Source organism: Macaca thibetana, chromosome 6 (assembly GCF_024542745.1).
Source record: "Macaca thibetana thibetana isolate TM-01 chromosome 6, ASM2454274v1, whole genome shotgun sequence".
Lineage (NCBI taxonomy): Eukaryota > Metazoa > Chordata > Mammalia > Primates > Cercopithecidae > Macaca > Macaca thibetana.
Genome location: NC_065583.1, coordinates 70,034,178 through 70,057,033, shown reverse-complemented (window position 1 = coordinate 70,057,033; position 22,856 = coordinate 70,034,178). Strand labels below are relative to the sequence as shown.

Sequence of the window (22,856 nt, the reverse complement as noted above, 5' to 3'; positions counted from 1 at the left end):
TAAGCTCTCTCTCAACTCTGACAGTTTGTGAATGATAAAAATTTACTAAGTTTGTCCTTTCCTTGATAGATGTAGAGCAGTTCATCTGTTTTGTAAAGGTACAATTAAGTATAACCATAGGCTGGGCATAATGGCTCACGCCTGTAATCCCAACACTTTGAGAGGCCGAGGTGGGCGGATCACCTGAGGTCAGGAGTTTGAGACCAGTCTGGCCAACGTGGTGAAACCCCTAATACAAAAATTAGCTGGACGTGGTGGCACGCGCCTGTAACCTCAGCTACTCAGGAGGCTGAGGCAGGAAAATCTCTTAAAGCCAGGAGGCAGAGGTTGCAGTGAGCCAAAATTGCACCACTGCACTACAGCCTGGGCAACAAGAGTGAAACTCCATCCAAAAAAAAAAAAAAAAATATATATATATATATATACATTTTTGATATATATGATTATAAATTGAACACTATCGTCTCATACTGCCTCCTTTTAACCTGACCTATTTGATATGCCTACAATACAGTTAATATGCAACAGTATAGAGAACAAATAGCATATTCATAATTTATGATTGTTTTTCTGTTTATGTTACCCGTAAGTCTCAGTAATATTTTAGAAGTCCTCTATAAGCCAAAAGAATGTTGTAACATGTCCATTTATTAAGTAGTTAGGCCTAAACATTGTAATACTAGTCCATTCCATGTCCAACAGATGTTGCTGTGTTTCCTTCAACATTTTTAAATGTGAGTTTAGTGAGTGGGTACAGCTGAGTTGGGGTTTCAGTAATTTCTTACGCCCAATAAACTAAAGGTATCAGTAAAAGGGATTATTAGTAAACAAATTAGTTATTTATGCTCTTACTTGTTTGAATGTCATTCATTTTATCTCTCGTCTTTGAGATACACACATTAAAACTTATGTGCGTATTTTTTTAAAGAGTAATTTCCACATAATTCCCCAAGAACTGAACTCGAATTTCCAAAAAACAGTTTTCAGAACTTAAGCAACCTATGATTCACAGAGCAAATCTACCAAAGCTCCATTTTTATTGGAACACAGGCATGCTCATTTATGTACATATTGTTTGTGGCTGCTTTTATGTTGCCAAGGCAGAGTTGAGTACTTTCAACAGAGGCCATATGAACCACAAAGCCTAAAATGTTTATCTGGCCCCTTACAGTAAAACAATGACCCTGGGTTTTCATGGCACCCCAATGCCTTTTTGGTGACCTGCAGGAATACAGATTCCTATATTCCAATTTTTTTTTCCTCCTTAGCTTAAGGTTCGTATTCCCATTTGCTTCTTAGGAAGTTAGGAAAATCTTGTTTTATGTTGCAGATGCTCTCACAACAGTAATTGTGCTGGAGATACAACTTAGTGAAATTTTCCTACAGAACTAAAAACTCAAAATTGAATCACTCCTGAAAAAAAGAAATTTAGAGTATGAACTGAGTTGGTTGAGAGTGGAATTAAAAAGATTTCTAGCACTTTGAGCATGTTTTAGAAATTTGATCCTTACATTTAAAATTATGTAAATGACGTCTTTCACTGGCATTTGCTCACATTTAAGTCAATCTACAGCTGTTACTTACTAAGCTAAGAAATGAGAAGATCACTTTGGTTCTGAATCTCTCATAATATTCTGAAGTAATTTCTATCAGTTGAATTTTCATTAATCATTTTAGGAAATATGTTTTATTTTGTGGCATTATATGACAACGACTTTCTCATCAATAGCTCAGGGAATACGCAAACAGTCAGCTCTTTTATGTAAGAAAGCCACTTTCTAATCCCCACGCTTTCCTGAGTGTTACAAATTTCATTTCTTTGAAAAGAGAGGGCCTGGAGTAAATGCTTTCCTTTGCTTTCCTTACATATTTAGAAATCCAAGAAGGGCCCTTGTCTTGGTCTATTTCTGTCACAGAGAAATTGATCATTCCAAAATACCTACCTTAAGGGAAGCTAGTGACCGAGATATGGAGAAAAACACAGGTGTTCATGACCTTTGTGTTTCCACTTGACTTTCAACATCTGTAACCAAAAGGTCACAAATGAAATATTGAGAAAATGCAATATCAACTTATTAGGAGTACCTAAAATTATCTCTAAATAACATACTGTTTTCTTTAAACTACTGCAGCAGTCAATAATATAATATAGCCACTAGGATATACTCACTGTAGAACTCAGAATAAAATATATGAATCATCTGCTAGTCTTCATGGTTATGGGTAGCAGAGACTTTACTGGAATGAGAGAGGGGAAAGATAACAAAATATAGATTAGGATTCCACATTCCCCCCTGTCCATCTTCTTGATTGCTCAGTTTGAAGACACTCATTGATGGACAAATACTTTAGAAATGAATAGACTAAAGCCAATAGCTAATGTTTCTCCCAGAAACAAAACAACATAGTTTAGGGCATATTAGGCCTACATCCTAACCACACTTTAAGGAAGTGATTTCCTGCTTCCCAAGGAGCAGCCCACTCTAGGAACCATTTTCCCAGTAAACTTGCACTGAGAAACTATTATATGCCATGGAGGAGTCAAAGATGAATTAAATCCAATGCTATCCTCCAGGAGTGAGCTTTGTAGTTGGAGAGAAAAGCCAACCTTACAGATAAACCTGTACATATACCACCTATGCTACATTTAGGAATGGAATAAGGAATGGATAAGCCCTAGGAATGGAAAGAGGAAAAAGCTCCCTTTTGCCAGGAATGATGAAGGAAAGCTTTATGGAAACACAGGTTATATATGAAAGATGGGTGAATCTTTGCAGGTAGGGAATAAGTAGGGGGCATATCTGGCTGAGAACTGGCCTGATCACAGAGTGGAAAAATGAAAGGCAGAGGTGAAGGAATACTACTAAATGTGAAAGGCTGAAATACACAGGGAAGTGTTGCCAGTGTGCAGCAGAATCTCATCTTGTGCAAAATTGAATTAGACATACTTCCTTGCTTCTTTCTTATTCTGGGTAGGTACACGTGCAGCCTTTCCTCAGAGCATCTAGCCTGACATACTTGGCTCATCTGCTGTGCTTCTAAGCCAAATAAAAATCATCAAACACATCGAAGATATTTTTGGGAGTCACCAGGTTAATGCAAAGCCTCAGTCACTGAAAGGAAAAACTGCATTGGCCAGGTCCCCACTGACAAAACAGAGTAAACGATAGTATGATAGATAATTTCAAGTTTTGCAAGACTCCAATTTCCGAAAAACGTCTCGTGACTCCAAAAAATCATGTACTTCCTAAAATGTTGCCAGTGGAGGACCAAATCAAGGTTATTGCTGACATCATTTTTTCAACCTTTTCAGTTATTTGACCTGAATAGGCAATCCCCCAGGATTTCTGATTGAATTCTACCTGAAAGTTTAGATTTCAAAAGAGAACCTGTAGGAAGCTAAGTCTCAGACAACAAAATTTAAAACCATCAGAACTTGTTTCTCCAAACATCAAGCTGCTCCTGTCAAGTCCTTTTTCATCTCTCCCTTTTGTCCCTTTACATACTCTTTTGTAAATTCCTTTTGATATCATTTATTGCAAGCAGTATTTTTACATCCATCTTCAAGAAACATGTTTTGGGAGACATTTAGAATCAACTAAAAGTGTGTGTATGTTTAGTTGTCTTGCCTCTTTATTTCAGATAATGCCTGTGATTAGTGAATGGTGGCATTATTCCTGAAGACAAATAAAATGAAGGAAGATAGGGACAGAGATTGACTGTCATTTGAATGATGGAAGAGAAGCTAAGAAGTAGAATTACTGTGAGGTTACAGAAATCATAAGTTAGCAGACATTGAGAAAGGAAAACTTCCTACTTGGGCTTTTCAGGCTTATGTGACATTATCTGGATGTGTTTTCTAGTCTTTCCTAAAGGAGAAATTTTTATTCCTGGGTTGCTGAAATCTTTCTGGACTAAAAGGATATAAGCAGCTCAATAGCAGCATAGAGGATTAGATTAAAGGAACAGCACTGCATACAGGAAACCTAAATCTCCAATAGTTTAGGCTGCAAGTCCTTAGCCAAACACAAGAGCATGTAAGATTTGGAGGACAAAGTATAAATATTTTAAGTTTGCATAACCAAGATTATAGGCTACCTTCCCAACTTCTAATTGAAGAGCACTGAAAACGGAGCTGTGAACACTTCATTTTTAAAACCTGACAACATGGTGCTACTGACTACTTAATACAAAGATATATTACAATATTTTTAGGTAAACATATTAAGTTTGGCCTGGGCATAAATGTACATACAGAAAATGTTTGTAGAGAATTCATCAAAATCATGCCCATTTACTGTTGTAGAGCTACAGTGTTCTTCAATGGTGGTGACTGACCAGTGAGTTTCTACTTCCTACAGACGGGACACAACAGTCATGGGCTGTCTCAACTGCCCAAAGTCTGAGGCAGACCACGTGAGAGCTGTGGCTTCTTCTTGGATTCAGGTTGGATAACCCAAATCAATGACTAAATATGTACATTTTGGGGGCGGTTGGGGGGTGTTTTCCAGGAACTTGAAGAGTACATGACATTATAAAAAATGGGTGTTGGAAGACTAATTGTAGAAATTTGACCTGAGGGCCAATGTTACTTTGTGTAAGTTCACTCAGACATGTCAGAACATGCCCAAAGAAGCCTATACCTTGCTGCTGGGAAATGTAAAGCAGTTTGCATGTACAATATGATAATAAATCATCTAAGAACCCACCAAAACTTTGCATTTTGTGATTTCAAATGTTACCACAATTCAAGAAACACCATGGACATTTTTCTTACACCTGAAATATGCAGTTGAATCACTCCTTGAGTGTTTTCTCATTCTCTCAAATTATACTTTGAGTTTCAGAGCATAGCACTCATACTGAGTGCTCACATATTTTTGGTTGAGTAAAATTATAAAATTACTAGAGTTAAAAGAGGATATTAGTAATCATTTAATCCAATAAGCTCAGTTTATTAAAGAGAGCTATTATGCCCAAGAGAGGTAATGGCTTACCTAAGGTCACAGTGGCTGAGGAAGGAATAGACCAGGGTTGCCCAGCTCCTAGTCCAGTGCTCTCACTACCATTCAGGCTGCTGTAATAAAATACCATAAACTGGGTGGCTTATCACAATTTATTTCTGACATTTCTGGCACAAGTCCAAGAACAGTCCTGCAGGTTTGGCATCTATGAGGGCCTGCTTCCTCACAGAGGGTGCCTTCTTGCTGTGTCCTCATATGGCAGAAGGACAGAGGCATCACACTTGGGCCTCTTCTATAAAGGTACTAATCACATTCATTAGGGTTACCTAATCAACTCTCAAAGCTTTTAAAACCATTATCTTAGAGGTTAGGATTTTAACATCTGAATTTTAGGGGAACACAAATATTCAAACCATAGTACCAGATGTTTTATTAAATGAGGAAAATAACTCCCTGCTTCATAGTCATATTTTCTATGACGTACTTCCCACAGCATCCCTAGCTGCCTTCTTATAACATAGATAGTGGGTGTCCTTGTAATCACTTTTAGTTTTTTTCAATTCCAAACAAAATATCATAATTCCTAATCAAGGTAACACAATTATCTCAACATGTGTACAATAAATCCTGTCCATAATTTACAAAGGCAGAATATATTCATTATTCGTTCTGAATACATAATAGCAAATAAAGATTCAGCAGTATTGTATAATAGCTAATATTATATGAGACACTGGCAGGAGAGATCAGCATGTGTGTTGTTAACTTGATTTTCCAGGTTTATATTTTCCTTTTGTAAGAATTCAGGAAGTTAAATGACATACTTTAAATTCAGGCATATGAAACTAAATAGTACTTAATGTTAAATTACAAAGATAATACCAATGACCAATTTTAAGAGTGTCTACAAATTTTTATTTTTATACCAATTTAAAAATAAATACATATTTTATCGATACTAATACATATTAGTTTAATAAATATTCTAGTTTTACATATTGGTTCACAAAAGAATTATATAAACTTCTTAAAAATAAAATCTATCCTATAGCTTTTATTGAACTGCAAGAGATGAATTTTAATATTTATACATGTAAAAATCTGTAAAACAATAATTTAGAAATTACAGTTCCAACTTCCTGTTTTTTGAAATTATTCTGATGTTTCTTCTACACTCAAGTCCCAACCTTCTCTACTTCTGGAAGTTGAATAAGAAACACATGGAAGATACACCAGGCAGGCAATGATACAACACAGGTTCTAAGGGAAACCTGATCAAGTCCCTTAGCTTCTCTGGTTCTGTTGATTTCTCTACAGGGTGGGCATCACGACAGTTCCATTTAATTAAAATAAACTGGATTTAAACAAGTGATTCTAAGGATGGTAGTACACTCTTGAGAAAAGAGGTAAAGCTTTTATCTGTATGAAAGGCAATTACTCAGACCTAAAAGCTCAATAGACAATTAAGGGCTTAAATTGGCCAATGTTTCCCAATCTCCAGATACAACTTCAATTACATAGTTTTTTAGCTTGAGATATTAACTGAATTCAACATGATTGTTGATAAAATGCCCTTAGTTTAAAAAAGGAAGAGGAGGGGGAAGGGAGGGGACGGAAAAAAATTCCATTAACTAGGAGATATTTTACAGACAGAAATCTACAATTTCAAATATATCCAACCTGAAAGAACACTGAAATAGATTTTTAACATTTACAAGCTCCCTAGTACTTTAGCAATTTATAATAGATTAGTTAACTACAGAATACTAGATTCTCATTATTTTTTCTGAGTACTGTTTCAAACTTTAAGGGTTAACTAAGAGTTATCAACACAAACTAATATTTCATGCAAAAGTATCACTTTTATAACAATCTTTTTCTTGTATGAAACTAATTTCCTTAAAAAATAGCTACTACGTACTGAAAACAGTATTACACCAAATATTTCCTACATACACAAGCTTCTAATACATACCACCTTATCAGCTACAGAAAACAGTCAACCATTTAACAAGAAAGCAGATTATATTCTTTCATTTTACCAACTGCCATATCGAAAATTACTTATCTTTGAAGGAAAATATTTTCTGGCAATAATTTTATTTCATTGACAACCGATTTATAGCTAAAGTTTAGATGTCCTATTTATCAAACAATGAAGGCTCTAGAGACTAGAAAATATTTCCATTTAAGATATTATTCCATATTATTGTCTATTTCATCTTAATACAAGACAAATTAATAAATATGCTATAGGACTGTGCTATTCATTCAACACAGTATCTACTGGCCTCATGTGGCTAATGAGCACTTAAAATGTGGCTTGCCCAAATTTGTAAAATGCATGCCAGATTTCAAAAAATTAGTACAAGAAACAATACAAACTATCATAGTAAATCTTTATATCGATTGCATGTTAAAATGATAACATTTTGGATGTATTGAGCTAAATAAAATATTAAAATTAACTTCAGCTGTTTAATGTTTTAATATGGCTTCTAGTTTTAAATTAAATATATCACTTACATTATTGTTCTATCCTACAGCATTGCTATAGAAGCAGTAGACTCAATTATTTATGTTAATATCCATCCCAACCCACATCATTAAGCTTTTATATCATTATAGTATGAGATAACATATTTAATACATGATCATAAGATTCCTGAGCTTAGAATCATGAACACCTCCACTCTTCAAAATGAAACCAAACAAAACCTGCTGTCATTATCCTGGCAACAGTGATAAACTTTAGATTTGTGTTAGGTATGAGTCTGCAAAAAAGACAAAAGGAATCTTTTGGAATGATGGAAATGTTCTAAATCCAGATTGTGTTGATGGCTGCACAGTTCCACATACGTATTTTAAAAATCACTGAATTAGATACTTAAAATGGGTAAATTATATAATATGTAAATTATATATCAATAAAGCTGTTTTTGTTTTTTTAAAGTATACAGCTAGAGTCCAGCAGATCTAAGGGGCCATCTAGAAGCTGCACATACATTTTAGGTGATTCAAACATAATTTTTAAATTCATCATTCTTACATTGAAAATGTTTCCATGAGGGTAATTTTACCTAGAGTGGGTCCATGTTTAACAGTAAATTATATAATTATTTATTGGAGGTATATGTTGATAAGGACAAAGAGCGCGCTAGAGTAGAGATAGTGGGCAGTTACTTGCTTTTAGGGACATCCACTTCAGGAAATAATAGCCCTTATAGTAATGTATACTATCTTGTCACAAATCCCTTACTCAAGTTAGGCACCTTTGGAATTTCACCATCCTAGATAGAACAGTAGAATATGAGACTTCCTACTCCATACTAATAAAAACAAATGAAAAAAATAGATGAAGTCAAAACTAACATTTACCAATTTCCATGGAAACTGAAACTAAACTGAGTTTTCTTTCACTATTGCAGAACAAAAAAAAAAAAGGAGCAGAAATCTAGTAATTCAAAAGTACCTTCAATTTAGAAAAGGATACTGGTAAATTAATAAACCATTAAGAATATAGAATCCTTTGTGCATTCCTTCTGTCAGATCTTGACCAATCTAGATACTATGAGATAATTCACCATGAACATTATGCTGCTGCCACCTTTTGTTTTTTGAAATCTATCATCGCCAGTGGCAAAAAATAAAAACAAAAGCAAAAAACAGCTTCACTGTTCCACTTTGTCAAAATGGGTATGAAGAACTATGATTTATTCTTTCTTTTCGCTCAAGAAAATATAATAAAGTAAAACACAGATCAAACTGTCATGTACTTGAAACACTATATACCTTTGTGCATTTCATGTCTTGTTTAGCATGTATTTCAGGGCTCACTTTACCCATATTAACAACAACAAAACAGTAGACACAGGAATGCTAACACATAAACAACTAACATTAAACACTGAAATGGATTTCAAGATGTGTGCAAGTACACAAAAAGATAAATATATACAAAGATTTGCCTGGACACCTGAATTGCCTCAAGTTCTCATTTTAGAAGCAAACTAGATGGAGAGTTCAAAACCCAAAGTCATTTAGAATGTGAAAATCATTTAGAAATTCTCATTTAAGGCACCCACAGAATTAGGGGACCCACAATACTCAATTCTAATCATTATAAAATGATATCTAGGCACTTGGATAAATCTAAGAATGTATTTGTTCTAGTTACAGACTGATGCTTTTAAGAGTCCAAGATAAGTCTTGGACATCAACTAAATTCCACATTTTAAATTGGGGCCAGGCACAGTGGCTCACGCTTATAATCCCAACACTTTGGGAGGCTGAGGTGGGGAATCGCTTGAGGCCAGGAGTTCAAGACCAGCCTGGGCAACATAGTGTGACCACATCTCTACAAAAAATTAAACAAAAATTAGCCATGCATGGTGGCGTGCACCTGTATTGCCAGCTATTCAGGAGGCCGAGGTAGAATAACCCCTTTAACCCCTTGAGTGATCAGATCAAAGCTACAGTGAGCTGTGATCATACCACTGCCTTCCAGCATGGGCAACAGAGTGAGATCGTGTCTCAAAATTAAAAAAAAAAAAAAAAAAAGAAAAGAAAATGCCCCCTCTTAGATAGTTATTTACTTTAGGAATAAAACCAAACATTGTACCAGTAAACCAAAAACATTTCAAATTTTTCTACCGGCTATGCAGAAGAGTGGAATCAATGATTTTTTACAGGCCATGTAGCTGAGAGAAAGAGTTGATCCATAGTACTACAAGTTTGAATGTATTTTGCCTATCATAAAGCTTTTCGTAAATCACCATAGAAGTTGGTTAAAGTGCTTGCCATGGCTGTATCTACCGCAGACTGAGGAATCATCCCACGCAGATCTGTCTGAATATATCCTGTCAAAAGACTCTGGTTTGGGTTGTCCTTAAGTGGAACACAAAACCAACCACAGGGATGGTTATATCCTCGAACAAATTCTGGTCTCTTTTCATCCCAGTCAAGACTTATTCCTATAAGACAATTTTTAAAATAGCACTATTAATAGCAATAACTGACATAAAACTCTCATTTAAAAATATTACCAGAATTCTTTTTTAAATATGTATTCTTATCCATATAGATGAAAATTAAATCCCAAAGTGACCATGGCAGAATGAAGAAGAGACTTACCAAGGAGGATTCTGACAAGGGGTTGACAGATAGGTAATGGGTAAACTTTTAATCCCTTCAGAATACATGACATCATATCATCTTAGTACTCCTTGGAAGCTACAAATCTGGCTGTAGTACCCAGGCCTTGAGGTGCCAATAATCGAATCCATGGTACCGTAACTATTCCCCACAGTGACTACCATATTATACTTTGGTACTAGTTACTTAAGAATAAACAAGTAGATGTTTACTTACAACTGCTAACTTAAGTATATACTATATACAAAATAATATTAATTTACCTATAGGTAGGTTTTAGAAAACAGGAGCCTTCCAATGGCAGTATTTTTAATCTTGAAAAATACAACACAGCTCAAGGAAGGAAGAATATTCTAAGACATACCAAATCTAGTTTTTCTATGTATATGACCAAGAAACTGTTTTCTGAGAGTGGCTTAGAAGAAAATCCATTTCTAGAATCCTTTCTTAGAGGCAGTCATGTGATCCACATTTGCTACCTCTGACCTAGAGGATACTGTGTAACTGGGAACAAAAACTTATCAGAAAGATTTCAAAACCCTTTTGATATTGTTATTTTACTCCCTAGAGTTTAGCATTTGCAAAAAAAAATGTTAGCGATTACAGAGTCAGAGTTGAAAATATATCTCACAAGGAAAGAAACATCTAGCCTAGAAAACACAAATATTTAAACCATACTGAAAAAAAGCATAACATATTGAGATTATTACCACAAGATAAAAGCCCTTCTTTATAGCCCACAGTGTAGGAGAAATCAACAAATTCTCTTGGGGAAATTATATTCCAAAGCTGACCAGCAGTAGTGTAACGCATCACACAGCAATCCTGAAAAAGAAGAGGTAAGACACGTGTTATTACTATAGGAAACACACATAGCTTCATATATCATAAACTTATCTCTGGAAAGAAACTTTTATTTAAAATGTTTCATAATTATAATAATTCTTACACTGATTCTGACAGGTCTATATCTCTATTCTAAATCACACTGCTGTTGGATGGCCATGAAGAAGATACATAATCAAAATACAGAGGTGCAAGTTATCCAGTATCCAAATTTCTAATCAAATGCAGTTGTCTTTTATTCTATGTAACATTCCACATGGAACTAGGGAATGTAGACTGTTTCAGTTTTAAGATCAAATCCACAAATACTTCTGACTACAACATCAAACATTTTAATTAAAAAAATTCAAGCATTAAGCAATGAATTAATAAAAATAGAAACAGAGCAGGTCATTTTGGCTACATAATTTTAGAATATTTAAGGTGGCATTTTTATCTTTGGTCATTGATGTTGGCTTAGTATTAATGGAAAAGCTGCACATATTCACCTAGAAACCTAAACATGATGGTGGTGTTTTCAGAATTTTAGCTTTCAGAATCTTAACTAAAGTTTTACAATTAAGGATGCTGAATATGCTTTTAAGCAGCAAGGGTATAGCTACCATGGAAAACAAACTCAGTCTAACACTCATTAATTAGTATGAGGAAACACAAACATTTTAAGAGGCAGCATGGGACTCCCCTGTGATATCTTTGTTGTGACTGCTATTCTCAAAGCAATGAATATAAGTGTGTACAAATGCTCATGCTCACATGCTCTGGCTCACTCACGCTCTCTCTCATGTGCATACACACAGTCTAAAGTAATGTTTCTAAATAGATACCTCTTCAAAGTTCTCCAGAATATCCAAAGAAGTCATCAAGCTGTCCCAATCCAAACGACAAGGCCCTGGGCGTATATGGTCTATTATACTATTGACAAGGTCATCTATAACACCTTGGGCTTTGTAGCTGGAGAAAAAAAGTTTAAGTTAATTGCTGTTACAATAAAAAATTTCAGCATACCCTTAGAGTGACAGCTAACTTTGAAAGTAAGGATAAAAATTAGGCCGGGTAGGGTGGCTCACGTCTGTAATCCCAGCATTCTGGGAGGTTGAGGCAGGTGGATCACTTGAGGTCAGGAGTTTGAGACCAGCCTGACCAACGTGGCAAAATTCTGTCTCTAGTAAAATTACAAAAAGTAGCCAGGCATGGTGGCATGCACCTGTAGTCCCAGCTACTTGGGAGGCTGAGGCAGGAGAATCCCTTGAACCCTGGAGGTGGAGGTTGCAGTGAGCCAAGATCATGCCACTGCACTCCAGCCTAGGCGACGGAGTGAGATTCCATGTCAAAAAAAAAAGAATAAAAATTAATTAATTAAGGGTGGTCCAGGCGTGGTAGTTCATGCCTGTAATCCCAGCACTTTGGGAGGGCAAGGCGGGCAGATCATCTGAGGTCAGGAGTTTGAGACCAGCCTGACCAACATGGAAAAACCCAGTCTCTACTAAAAATACAAAATTAGCCGGGCATGGTGGCTCATGCCAGTAATCCCAGCTACTTGGGAGGCTGAGCAGGAGAATCGCTTGAACCTGGGAGCCAAAAGTGGTGAGCCGAGATTGCGTCACTGCACTCCAGCCTGGGCAACAAGAGCGAAACTCCGTCTCAAAAAAAAAAAAAAAAAAAAAAAAAATTAATAAAGGTTTTTATTTTTTTTCTAAAGGGAATAAATTCCAATAACTTTTCTGATAAGTTATGTTCTACCAATTATTTTTATTAGCATGCACCCTTTGTCCTCAAATCTAGTAAGAGAACTGAAGGCTACACTATGTGTCATAATGAAAATAATAAAGTTCCTTCATGCTATAGCATAGCCAAAAACAGTCTATAGAATGCCATAAGCTTTCCATTTATTTTTATATTCTTTCCTCAGTTATCATCTGACATATTAATACATGAATATTTTTACCCTGACTTTTAAAAACTTTTTATTAGGAACAGAGAAATAGGCCAATAGAACAGAACACCAAGGAACTGATTCATAAATATGTCAGAACTTGACATATTTCAAAGGCGGCATCACTTATCAGTCGGGAAAAATGTGCAATCATAAATGGTGTGCCTAGATTCAATAGTTATCCTTATGGAAAAAATAAAACTTAGATTCCTATTTCCACCACTCATAATAATTTTCAGATAAATTAAATATCTGTGTAAAACATGTAAAATGGGCCAGGTGCAGTGGCTCATGCCTGTAATCCCAGCACTTTGGGAGGCCGAGGTGGGCAGATCACGAGGTCAGGAGATCGAGACCATCTACTAAAAATACAAAAATTAGCTGGGCCTGGTGGCGCGTGCCTGTAGTCCTAGCTACTCGGGAGGCTGAGGCAGGAGAATAGCTTGAACCAGGGAGTCAGAGGCTGCAGTAAGTCAAGACTGAGCCACTGCACTCCAGCCCGGTGACAGAGTGAGACTCTGTCTCATAAAAACGACAACAACAACAACAAAAAAACATAAAATGAAAAACTCTAAAATGTTGAGAAAAATATACAAGAGACCACTTTTGTGACCTCAGAGTACAGGGGGATTTCTTGAATATGTGAAACACAGAAAAACACAAATAATACAAAAGATCAACTAAAATTAAAAACACGCATACCACACAAGAAAAAATAAGTCATTTTTTAAAACTAGCCACAGACTGAGAGAAGATAGTGTAACACATATAAACAGGGAATGATTATGCAGGATATATGAATAACTCCTATAAACCAATGAGAAAAAAAAAATCCAAAGAAACGATGGGCAAAGGACATGGTAAGATTGACCTGAAATGTCAAGAAGTATACAAAAGATTTCAACTTCACTAGTAATCAAGTAAATACTAACAAGAACAATCTGATTAAAACCCCTCAGACTGACAGAGATTAAAAGCTCGTAGGCTGGGCGCGGTGGCTCAAGCCTGTAATCCCAGCACTTTGGGAGGCCGAGACGGGCGGATCACGAGGTCAGGAGATCAAGACCATCCTGGCGAACACAGTGAAACCCCGTCTCTACTAAAAAATACAAAAAACTAGCCGGGCGAGGTGGAGGGCGCCTGTAGTCCCAGCTACTCGGGAGGCTGAGGCAGGAGAATGGCGTAAACCCGGGAGGTGGAGCTTGCAGTGAGCTGAGATCCGGCCACTGCACTCCAGCCTGGGCGACAGAGCGAGACTCCGTCTCAAAAAAAAAAAAAAAACAAAAAAAAAAAACTCGTTAAGTAGTAAATGGAGGGGGATGAGAATCCTCAAACTGCTACTTTAGAGAGCAAGTTGGTAGTATCTAGTAAGGTTGGAAGATATACATCCCCAAGACCCAAAGAAAATTACACATGTGTGCACAAAGAGATATATACCAAGAGGTTTACTATAGCATTGTACTTTATAGAGAAACATTGACAACAGCCTAAAAATCTATCAATAGGTGAAGCTACAAACATAGATAAAAACATTGTGGTATATTCACATAGAGGGAAAATAATGGATTTACATATAACAATATGGCTAAATCCTGAAAACATAATATTTAATTAAAAAAAGGCAAATTACTAAATTAAATATGTACATACAAACACATATACATGAATATAAAAAACACACCAAATAATGCTTTTATATATATATAAATATGTGGTCAAAGTATGAAACAGGAACAATACACATAACTTCAGGACAGCAGTTACCTCTGGGGATGAAAGAAAGGAGATGAAATAAGAAATTACCTTCAGCTCTATCAGTACTTTTTTTTTTTTTTTTTTTAGCATTTGAAGCTATTTAATCATTTTATAATAACTCAAGCCAAACTTGTATTATCTCCCTCACCATAAATCTGCTCTCCCATCTTGTATTCTTTAACTTGGGATAGTTGGAGGTAATACAAATTAATCTAGTCAAATTAGAAAATCTTAGATTCAACAATGGCTCTTCTTCTTCTCTTAACCCCATTTTTCCATAGTCAGAACGAATCAGTCACTACGTTTTTATCAGGATTTCCTAAATGTAAAGTACTTAGAAAAATATTTGGCTCTCAATAAATGTTGGTTATCGTTGCCACCATTGCTATCAATAAATCTTTCACATTCATTTGTCCTTTTTGACTTCCATGTTACTGCCTCAGTTAGAGCACTTTGTGTCCAACTCAACACATCAGGTCCTACCTCTTTTGATCATATATCCCTTTAAGAATCTGAAAAAAAAACCACCAGTGTTTCTCATATGTGTTTATGTGGTAGGTATGCAATTCCTTCTGCCTAGAACAAGAACCCTTTCATTCCTTAAGAAATATTTATTCTTCCCTTAAGTGTTAGCTCAAACATTAGTTCTCTATGAAGTCTTTTCAGATCTCCAAGCATAAAGCTTCCCTTGGCACATTTGACACTTTCAACCCTCACTGGGAATTACTAATTTAAAGAATTAACTTCCATACTTGTTTACAATGCTTAATCCAACTCCAATTTCCCTGTCCTCACCATAAATAGTATAAAATTCATCTTTCTGAAAATACTATCTTTGACATTACAATTCAGAACATCCTGTATATACTAAGAATCTCCAGCAGTTTTATTTTGAAAAATGGCTGAGTCTTAAGGATGTGAACACTCTACTCCAAGTGTGCAAGGCAATTGTGTCTACAAGCTTTAAAAAACAATATATTATTTTCTTATGTTATTAAATAATCTTCAAAATGTGGTTTTTAAAGGCTATATCATATTCTATCACAGATATTTCATACTGAATCATCTCCTACTATTGATTATTCAGGTTTATAATTTTTAATATTATAAATAATGCTGTGATAGAAGAACAAGTACTTAAATCACTGTTACCTTGCTGATAAATTCTTCAAGATAAGTTCCTAGGATAAAACGTTCTACAGCACTGAGTAAATGTAGAATTTTAGAAGGGTCATATTTACAATGCTAAGAAATTCAGATTTTAGCAGCCATTTTAGATCATTATTTATGACCTCCTCACCACCAACTCAGTCCACAAAGGACATGGACATTTTTAAGGCTCTGAATTCATAAGCCCAATTTGCTTTCCAGAAAGTTAAAAAAAATCGCCAGGCACGGTGGCTCAAGCACTTTGGGAGGCCAAGGCGGGTGGATCACGAGGTCAGGAGTTCAAGTCAGCCTGGCCAAGATGGTGAAAACCCATCTCTACTAAAAACCACAAAAAAAATTAGCCAGGTGCAGTGGCAGGTGCCTTAATCCCAACTACTTGGGAAGCTGAGGCAGGAGAATCGCTTGAACCCAGGAGGCAGAGGTTGCAGTGAGCCGAGATTGTGCCACTGCACTCCAGCCTGGGTGACAGAGTGAGACTCTGTCTCAAAAAGAAAAAAGTTAAAAAACTCTTAAAAAGCTAAATCTTACTAGCAATGACTACTTAGTGACAATGCATATAAGTTTCGAAATGTCTTAAGAGCTACATAAATTTATAAAAAGGTACTCACAGATATCCATTAAATTCTTCTGAGGGTTTTCTCCAAACAGTTACATCTTTCTAGAAAAATAAAAACATTATATGGTAATAATTACATAGGTGGAACCCTAGACATAAAACTGATAATTTTATAAATCTAGAGAATGTCTCTGCATTAAAATAAAACTTCAGTATATTTTCAGAATACATAAAAGTCATCTACACCATAAAAGGATTTGTATTTGAATTGCTTCTGTATCCTTAAGTTCTTCACATTGTACTTAAATTACAGACCTCCAAAAAATATTTTCAGTAGTATTTAATGAGATCCAAACACTGTAAGATTCAATGATGGCACTATCTTAGTCCTATCTTATCTATTTACCATTACTGATACATTCATACTCTAACACTAGGAACACTATTTCATTCTGAAATTGTTTATAACTTTTAAAAAGTTAAGCAATTCACATTTATTATGATAGTGATACCATGAATTAGTCCCTACATTTTTTCCTCATCATTTCCCAAGTAATTCTGAATATCAGAATAGCTAGAGCACTTAACTAGAAGTGTCCTGGGTTCCAGAATTGGTTCTAGCAACATTCAACCCACCCATGTAATAGTTTGGGCAAGTCATCTTAGTAAAAAGGAATACTAAGTAGTTACCTTCATAGGCTTTTTGGTATATGAAATTCTTCCAAACTATCAAGTACTACACTTTCTTAAATTGATAATGATACATTTTATTTGCTGACTTAAGAGGCTATTCTTTAGGTCTAGTTGCCATGAGCCTATTCTCCTGTCTAATATCCAAAGAGCTAATGAAAGCAGTATAGGATTACTACTGATATATTTCTTCCTTTGTGTGACATTAGACCATCAACTTTTTTAGCTCAGTTATTTATCTTGCATATCCATCCAAAGTATGGTCTTTGTCCATATCGTTCCATTTAATTTTAGAAGTCATCAACCAATTCATTAGATAGAAGATATACCCCAAATGTAAGTAATTGAACTAATTTACCGTTTTCTTAGCAACTCGCCACTTATCTTCTTCAATGCTATGGTACTGGATGAGAGTGTTTTTAAGTTTAGTCGCAAAAGAAGCAACATCAGACAGGCCTTCCATTACTTCTCTCTGTTATGGAGACCAAGATTAGCATCAGCAAACACCACAGTTTGAGGCAATAGACCAGTGGGTCTCAAATCTGGCTTCACAATATAATAGAGCTATAAAAGATAGCTACCCTCACCCCAAATCAACTAATCACAATCTCTGAGAGTAGGACCTGGGCATAGTTTTTTTCCAATTGCTCCCAAGATGAATAACCCATAGCCAGAGGTGAGAATTACATACTTTTTACAATTAAAATCACTCATATACAAAAGTAAAAGGGAAGTCAGGAGGAGGGGGAAGGGATTGTATCTCTCTTATATGTATGTTGTTAACTCTCAGATATTTACCTGCAGTCCTTATTGTTCCAATGAGCTCAAAACATCCCAGATCCAGAAGCCTACTTAAAGCTTCAAGCCTAAATGGAATCTCTTGCCTCCCCTGGCTTTCCTCAATTTGCCACAGTTTTCCTCATTTTAACAATTTACTATTAAAATGGCAACTGAGCCCAAGTTCTCAAGTCAAAAGGCTTGGAATTGACCTTAATAGGAATAGGTTCCTTTTAACACCATCATACCTCATTGTCTACAGTGTTCTAGTCCTACTGGTTTTCTTTCTGTCCCTCAAACAGGCTAGCTTATCAGTGACTTGGGGTCTAGATCCCAAATCTTAGCATCACTGATAACAATGTAATGTAAATTTCAGTTTAAACCTCCCATCCTTCATAAAGCCTTCTGGAAGTTACCATTAACATCTTTATTTTCTTCATAGTGCTTATCATTATCAGACAATATAATAACTTATTTATAGGTGTGTGATTCTACTCTTTGACCACCTCATTCCTAACTAATAGCATAGAGGTCCTTGTCTTATTTATCGCTACATCTCCACCACCTAGAACACTGCCTGGCACATAGTAGGCCCTTATTTTGTTGATGTGTTACTGCCTCAAAACAAGAATTACTTGGTCTTTGTCTTCTTTTGGTGCCAGGGCACCAATTTCTTAGCATAATTCCTACTTTTCACTATTCTATCTCTACTCCTTCCATCTTCAGTAAAAGGCTAAAGAAGAAAAGAGTTTTAGGGGTAAAGTTGCCCATTACAGAACCATCAAATTGCTGGAAAGGAGGTCAAGAAAACATCTAAATGAAAGCTCAAGCCTCACCCTCTATGGGAATAAGGCTGCAGTTGTCAACTACGGATGCACGCATTAGAATCACCTTTTTATACTTTGTACTAGTTGTTGCTGTTTTCAGGTGTTACATTTTAGGGCCCAGTGCCAAATAGTCTGATTCAGTGGCTTTGTTCTGGAATGGGCCTCAGAAATGTAGGTCCTTTAAAATAGTCTCACTAATTATTCTGTTGTCTAGCCAGGGATCAGAACTAAGTGATCTAAAAATTAAAGTGACAGAAATAAATTAAGGTTGTAGCCAATATTTAAATACCACTAATTAGAGCATATAAGCCATTAAAATTTATAAATACTACAATTATGTAGAAACATGGGAAAGTATACAAAGAAAATTCAATATACCTTTTAGGACCTATATAAGTGATGCAAAATATATAATAAGTATAGATCCAATCCACGGATGAAAAGTTGATGAGCTCATTCAAAAAGTCTCTCATTCAAGAATGTACCCAATTTCCATTCAAGAGGCTGTCAACTTGACAGCCAGTACAATGACTTTATTCAAGAGTATGCCATAAACAAGCAGAAGTTCTTGCAAAAGGCTTGTAAAAGAGATGTAATTTATCTATTACTGGGATTACTATGATTAAACATATTCTTCAAACCCAAAGGTCACCTGCTGGGTTCCTGTGGTTGGCAGATAAGAGTATTCAAAAGTTTTGATGGAAATCAAAGGTGAAATGGAAAGTTATTATTATCATAAGCAAACATTATCATTGGGCAAATCCAGCGCACAGAAAGTTACCTAGAAAGCTACCTAGAAGAGATGAGAATCTGCAACTTTAAGGTACCTGGCTTAGTAATCATTCATTCATACTGATCAGTATAAAGTTCCAGCTCCTTACTATAGCTTACAGGTTCTTTTATAATGTGGCATATTTTCATTACTTCATTTCCACTTATCTTTCCTGGACTCCCCTGAACCTGGGTTAGTTCTGCCTCCAATATTTTCTGACAGCAACTCTGTACTGTAATTACTCACTTGTTATCTTCTCCTATTTAACTGTAAAATCTTTGGGGGGCAGGAAATGTGGCTTCTTCAATATTATTCTCCTTATGTCTAGCATTCAGTAGGAACACAGTGAATAAAAAATGGAAAAATGTATAGATAATAAGCTACTATTCTCACTTATGGAAGACCTCAAGATATGTAAAGTATGCCCATTTACACAAGTCCTAGAGCTTCTGAATAACTAAAACTTCCATTACCATAATGAAACACAATTTCTCAAGGAGGTCTACTATTAAATATTTATCAAGCATCTATTATATACCAGGTCCTAGAACTACAGAAACAGATGGAATCCACTTTCTACTCTCAAAGTTGACTTATTCTACTGTTAAGCTTTTACAGAAATAACAACAAAAACCAAAACATTAAAAAATTCTATTAATAGTCTTTTTAAGAGTGATGCAGTGGGAGGTAGGAAAGGAAAAGAAAGAAGTACAAAATCAGAAAGTTCTCTCTCTCTGATTAAATATGTCCAGCAAAGTATTTAACCAGGCAGTTAAGTCTTGCATGGATTATTTTCATCAAGATTAAGTCCATAATGAAATAATGGTTGCCATTAAAATTGCTACCTCTGTGTAAACAGGCATAATTGCGCATCTCTCAAAATATTAATATATTCTAGAACCAAGAGGGCTAGGGGGAGAATATTGGGTTATCAAGGTCTTGGCTCTCTCTCCTAATATAACAGGGTACTGAAATTAATTGAGAGGAAAACACCTAATTTGCCCTCCTGTAATCTCCAACTGTGGAGAATGTCAGGAAAATGTTTTAAATACCATTCTGAACTTCCTTTTACTAATTCAGCCTTTTATTGCCTTACCTCAACCTTTATATCAAGAAATTATCCAACTCTAACATTTACATGTCAGTGAGAACAGGCACCACTTAACCTTATCAGAATGTAATACTCTTGTCAGTCCCGTGGCCAAACGCTGAGTAATGTCCACCTCCATGTTCTTCCTTTAAACTAATCTTTTTGTTCATGTTTTCTATGTCCATGTTTTTGAAGCGATCACTAGTGGTGACAGTGGCTGCCATCATAGGGATGGCAGCTGTCTCAAGTTAAAACTTTTCTTGAGGCCATCTATCAGCACCATAGTCTTGACCAATCCAACTCCAATTACTTTAAACTATCTGTCACAGTGAGATGGCATAGGTTCTATTTTAAATATGGAACATAATAAAACATTTAACTTCTAATATAAAGTGAATGCCATAAAAATCTGTTGGACTTTTGTAGTATGACTAAGTCAGAATTCACTTGTTAAAGAAATGCAGGTATCAGAACGGTCTAACCTTGCATTACGTGATTAATATGGTTTTCACTTCCAGGAACAGCTTCAGTTTAACATGCCATGGACTTTCCCCAATGTCGTACAAACCAAAGCTTTGTAAATTAAATTATATTTGTTAACGAACATAAAAATTTCAGCATATGCTTGATTTCCAACCAATGTTGAACTGTTAAGTTTTCCAACTCAGACAAGTACAGCAGTTTCTCATTTTTTGAGACTGGCTCTGGCAGGAGCTCACTATTTAAAGAAACGCAACATGGAAGTATATTTCTACAACGTGAATAATGATCCAACTTACTGTTCAAACCCCTAATGCTCTAATACTTGATTTTAAAAAAAACCTAATGCTCTGTACTTGATTTTAAAATATAACAATAGCTAACATTTATTGATCACTTACTACATGCTCAGTCCTGGCTGCTTTACATTGCATTATTTTATGTAATCCTCAGAAGAGTAAGAGTCCATCTATCATTGCCTCTGTTTTACAGAAAGGGAAAATAGCAACAGGAGGGTTGAGTCACTTGTCCAAGATCACACAGCTCACAAGTGACGGAGCCAGAATTCCAACCCAAGGCGTCTGACTTCAGAGCCTAAAGCTCTATCTTGTAAAACGGTGGAAGCTGATCACAGGCTGGAAGAGACTTCATATAAAAAACCTGGGCCCACGATGAATTTGTCAAATTTTGTCCTGGCTGCTGAACCCAAAAGTCTAAGGTAATCTTTAAGTGCAAATTAGAGTAAACAATGACACTAATTTGGTGAGAAATTATATGAGTTAATACATTTAGCAGGGACCTTGGAAGCCCTGGGAAAACTTTGTCTCTTGTCATTGGCATCACCTCCGCGAAGCCTGGTGGGACGCGGCTGCCCCTGCGCTGTCTGTGCACCTCCTAAGAACCAGGAGGCGCGGTGCCCTCCAACAAACACGACTGCCCCAAATCAGGCGAGATTACCACCGCTCCGCTCCCATTTAACAGCTGAGGACACTGAGGCCTAATGGATTCCAAGTACTTAAATAGGTGAGCGGCGTGCAGGGGCGATTTGCAAGCCCTGAGATCCTTCCAGCTCGCCCCTTCCCCTCCCTGGGGCTCAATTTTCTCTTTCATCTGCGAGGTCCACTCCCGCCCGGACGCCGGGGCCCGCCATCCCCAACGTCCACCGCGGGCTCCCTAGTTCCACGGTCTGGAGCAGGTCCAGAAGACGCACCTGGCAGGACGCACCGGGCGCCACAGTCGCCCTCCCCACAGGCCACACCAATCCTGCCGCGGCTCCGTGGCTCTCCCTACCTTTACCTGAGGTGAAGCAAGGACGTGGAAGCAGCTATGGCGCGCTACCGAGCACCTCACACCGCTCTCAGCAGCACCGCTCAGCTTCCCGGCCCTCCGAGGCGCAGGCGACAGCAGCCAACACGTAAGTCACCGCTGGTCGCAGCCAACTGGAAGGCACCCAGCGCCTCAGGGCCAGGCGGGCCGAGCCCCCCAGCCCCGCCCCCTGACCCGAACCTTGGAGCTCCCGGGGGCTGGGAGGAGGTGGCCGGAACAACGTGCACTTGCTCGGATTGGCTGATGAGGGAGCGTGTGGCGGGCTGATTGGTCGCCGATAAATGGAATGATTCCGCGTGGGTAAGGGCTGGCCCGAGCCGCGCCAGGGTTCCCTGGACATCCGGCATTGCCTGCAGGTTTGGATTGGTTGGGTTGTCCTGTGAGCACTTAATTGTGAAAGAATTTTGTCGGCAGTAAACCGACTGGGAGAAATTGAAACTGAAGGCGAATTGAAGGATCACAGTGAGGGATAAGACTGGTCCAAATTCTTCCCGCTTGGGTTATCCTAGTGTCACA

At 36.8% G+C, this 22,856-nt stretch overlaps 1 protein-coding gene across 2 annotated transcripts; it reads right to left on the bottom strand.

Annotated features, from left to right (window-relative positions):
• Positions 1-4,451: 4,451 nt before the first annotated feature.
• On the bottom strand, positions 4,452-22,521 carry STARD4 (StAR related lipid transfer domain containing 4). Of its 2 annotated transcripts, none has more exons than XM_050793099.1 (6): positions 22,305-22,521; positions 17,427-17,540; positions 16,431-16,480; positions 11,789-11,915; positions 10,829-10,943; positions 4,452-9,937 (listed from the first exon to the last, which is right to left on the bottom strand). In XM_050793099.1, exons 2-6 carry the CDS (start codon positions 17,529-17,531, stop codon positions 9,717-9,719), a joined length of 618 nt encoding a protein of 205 aa, XP_050649056.1. In that variant the 5' UTR covers positions 17,532-17,540; positions 22,305-22,521; the 3' UTR covers positions 4,452-9,716. The 2 variants fall into 2 exon arrangements, with proteins under 2 accessions (XP_050649056.1, XP_050649055.1); XM_050793098.1 differs by having other exon boundaries at positions 22,311-22,515.
• Between the last annotated feature and the right edge of the window lie 335 nt (positions 22,522-22,856).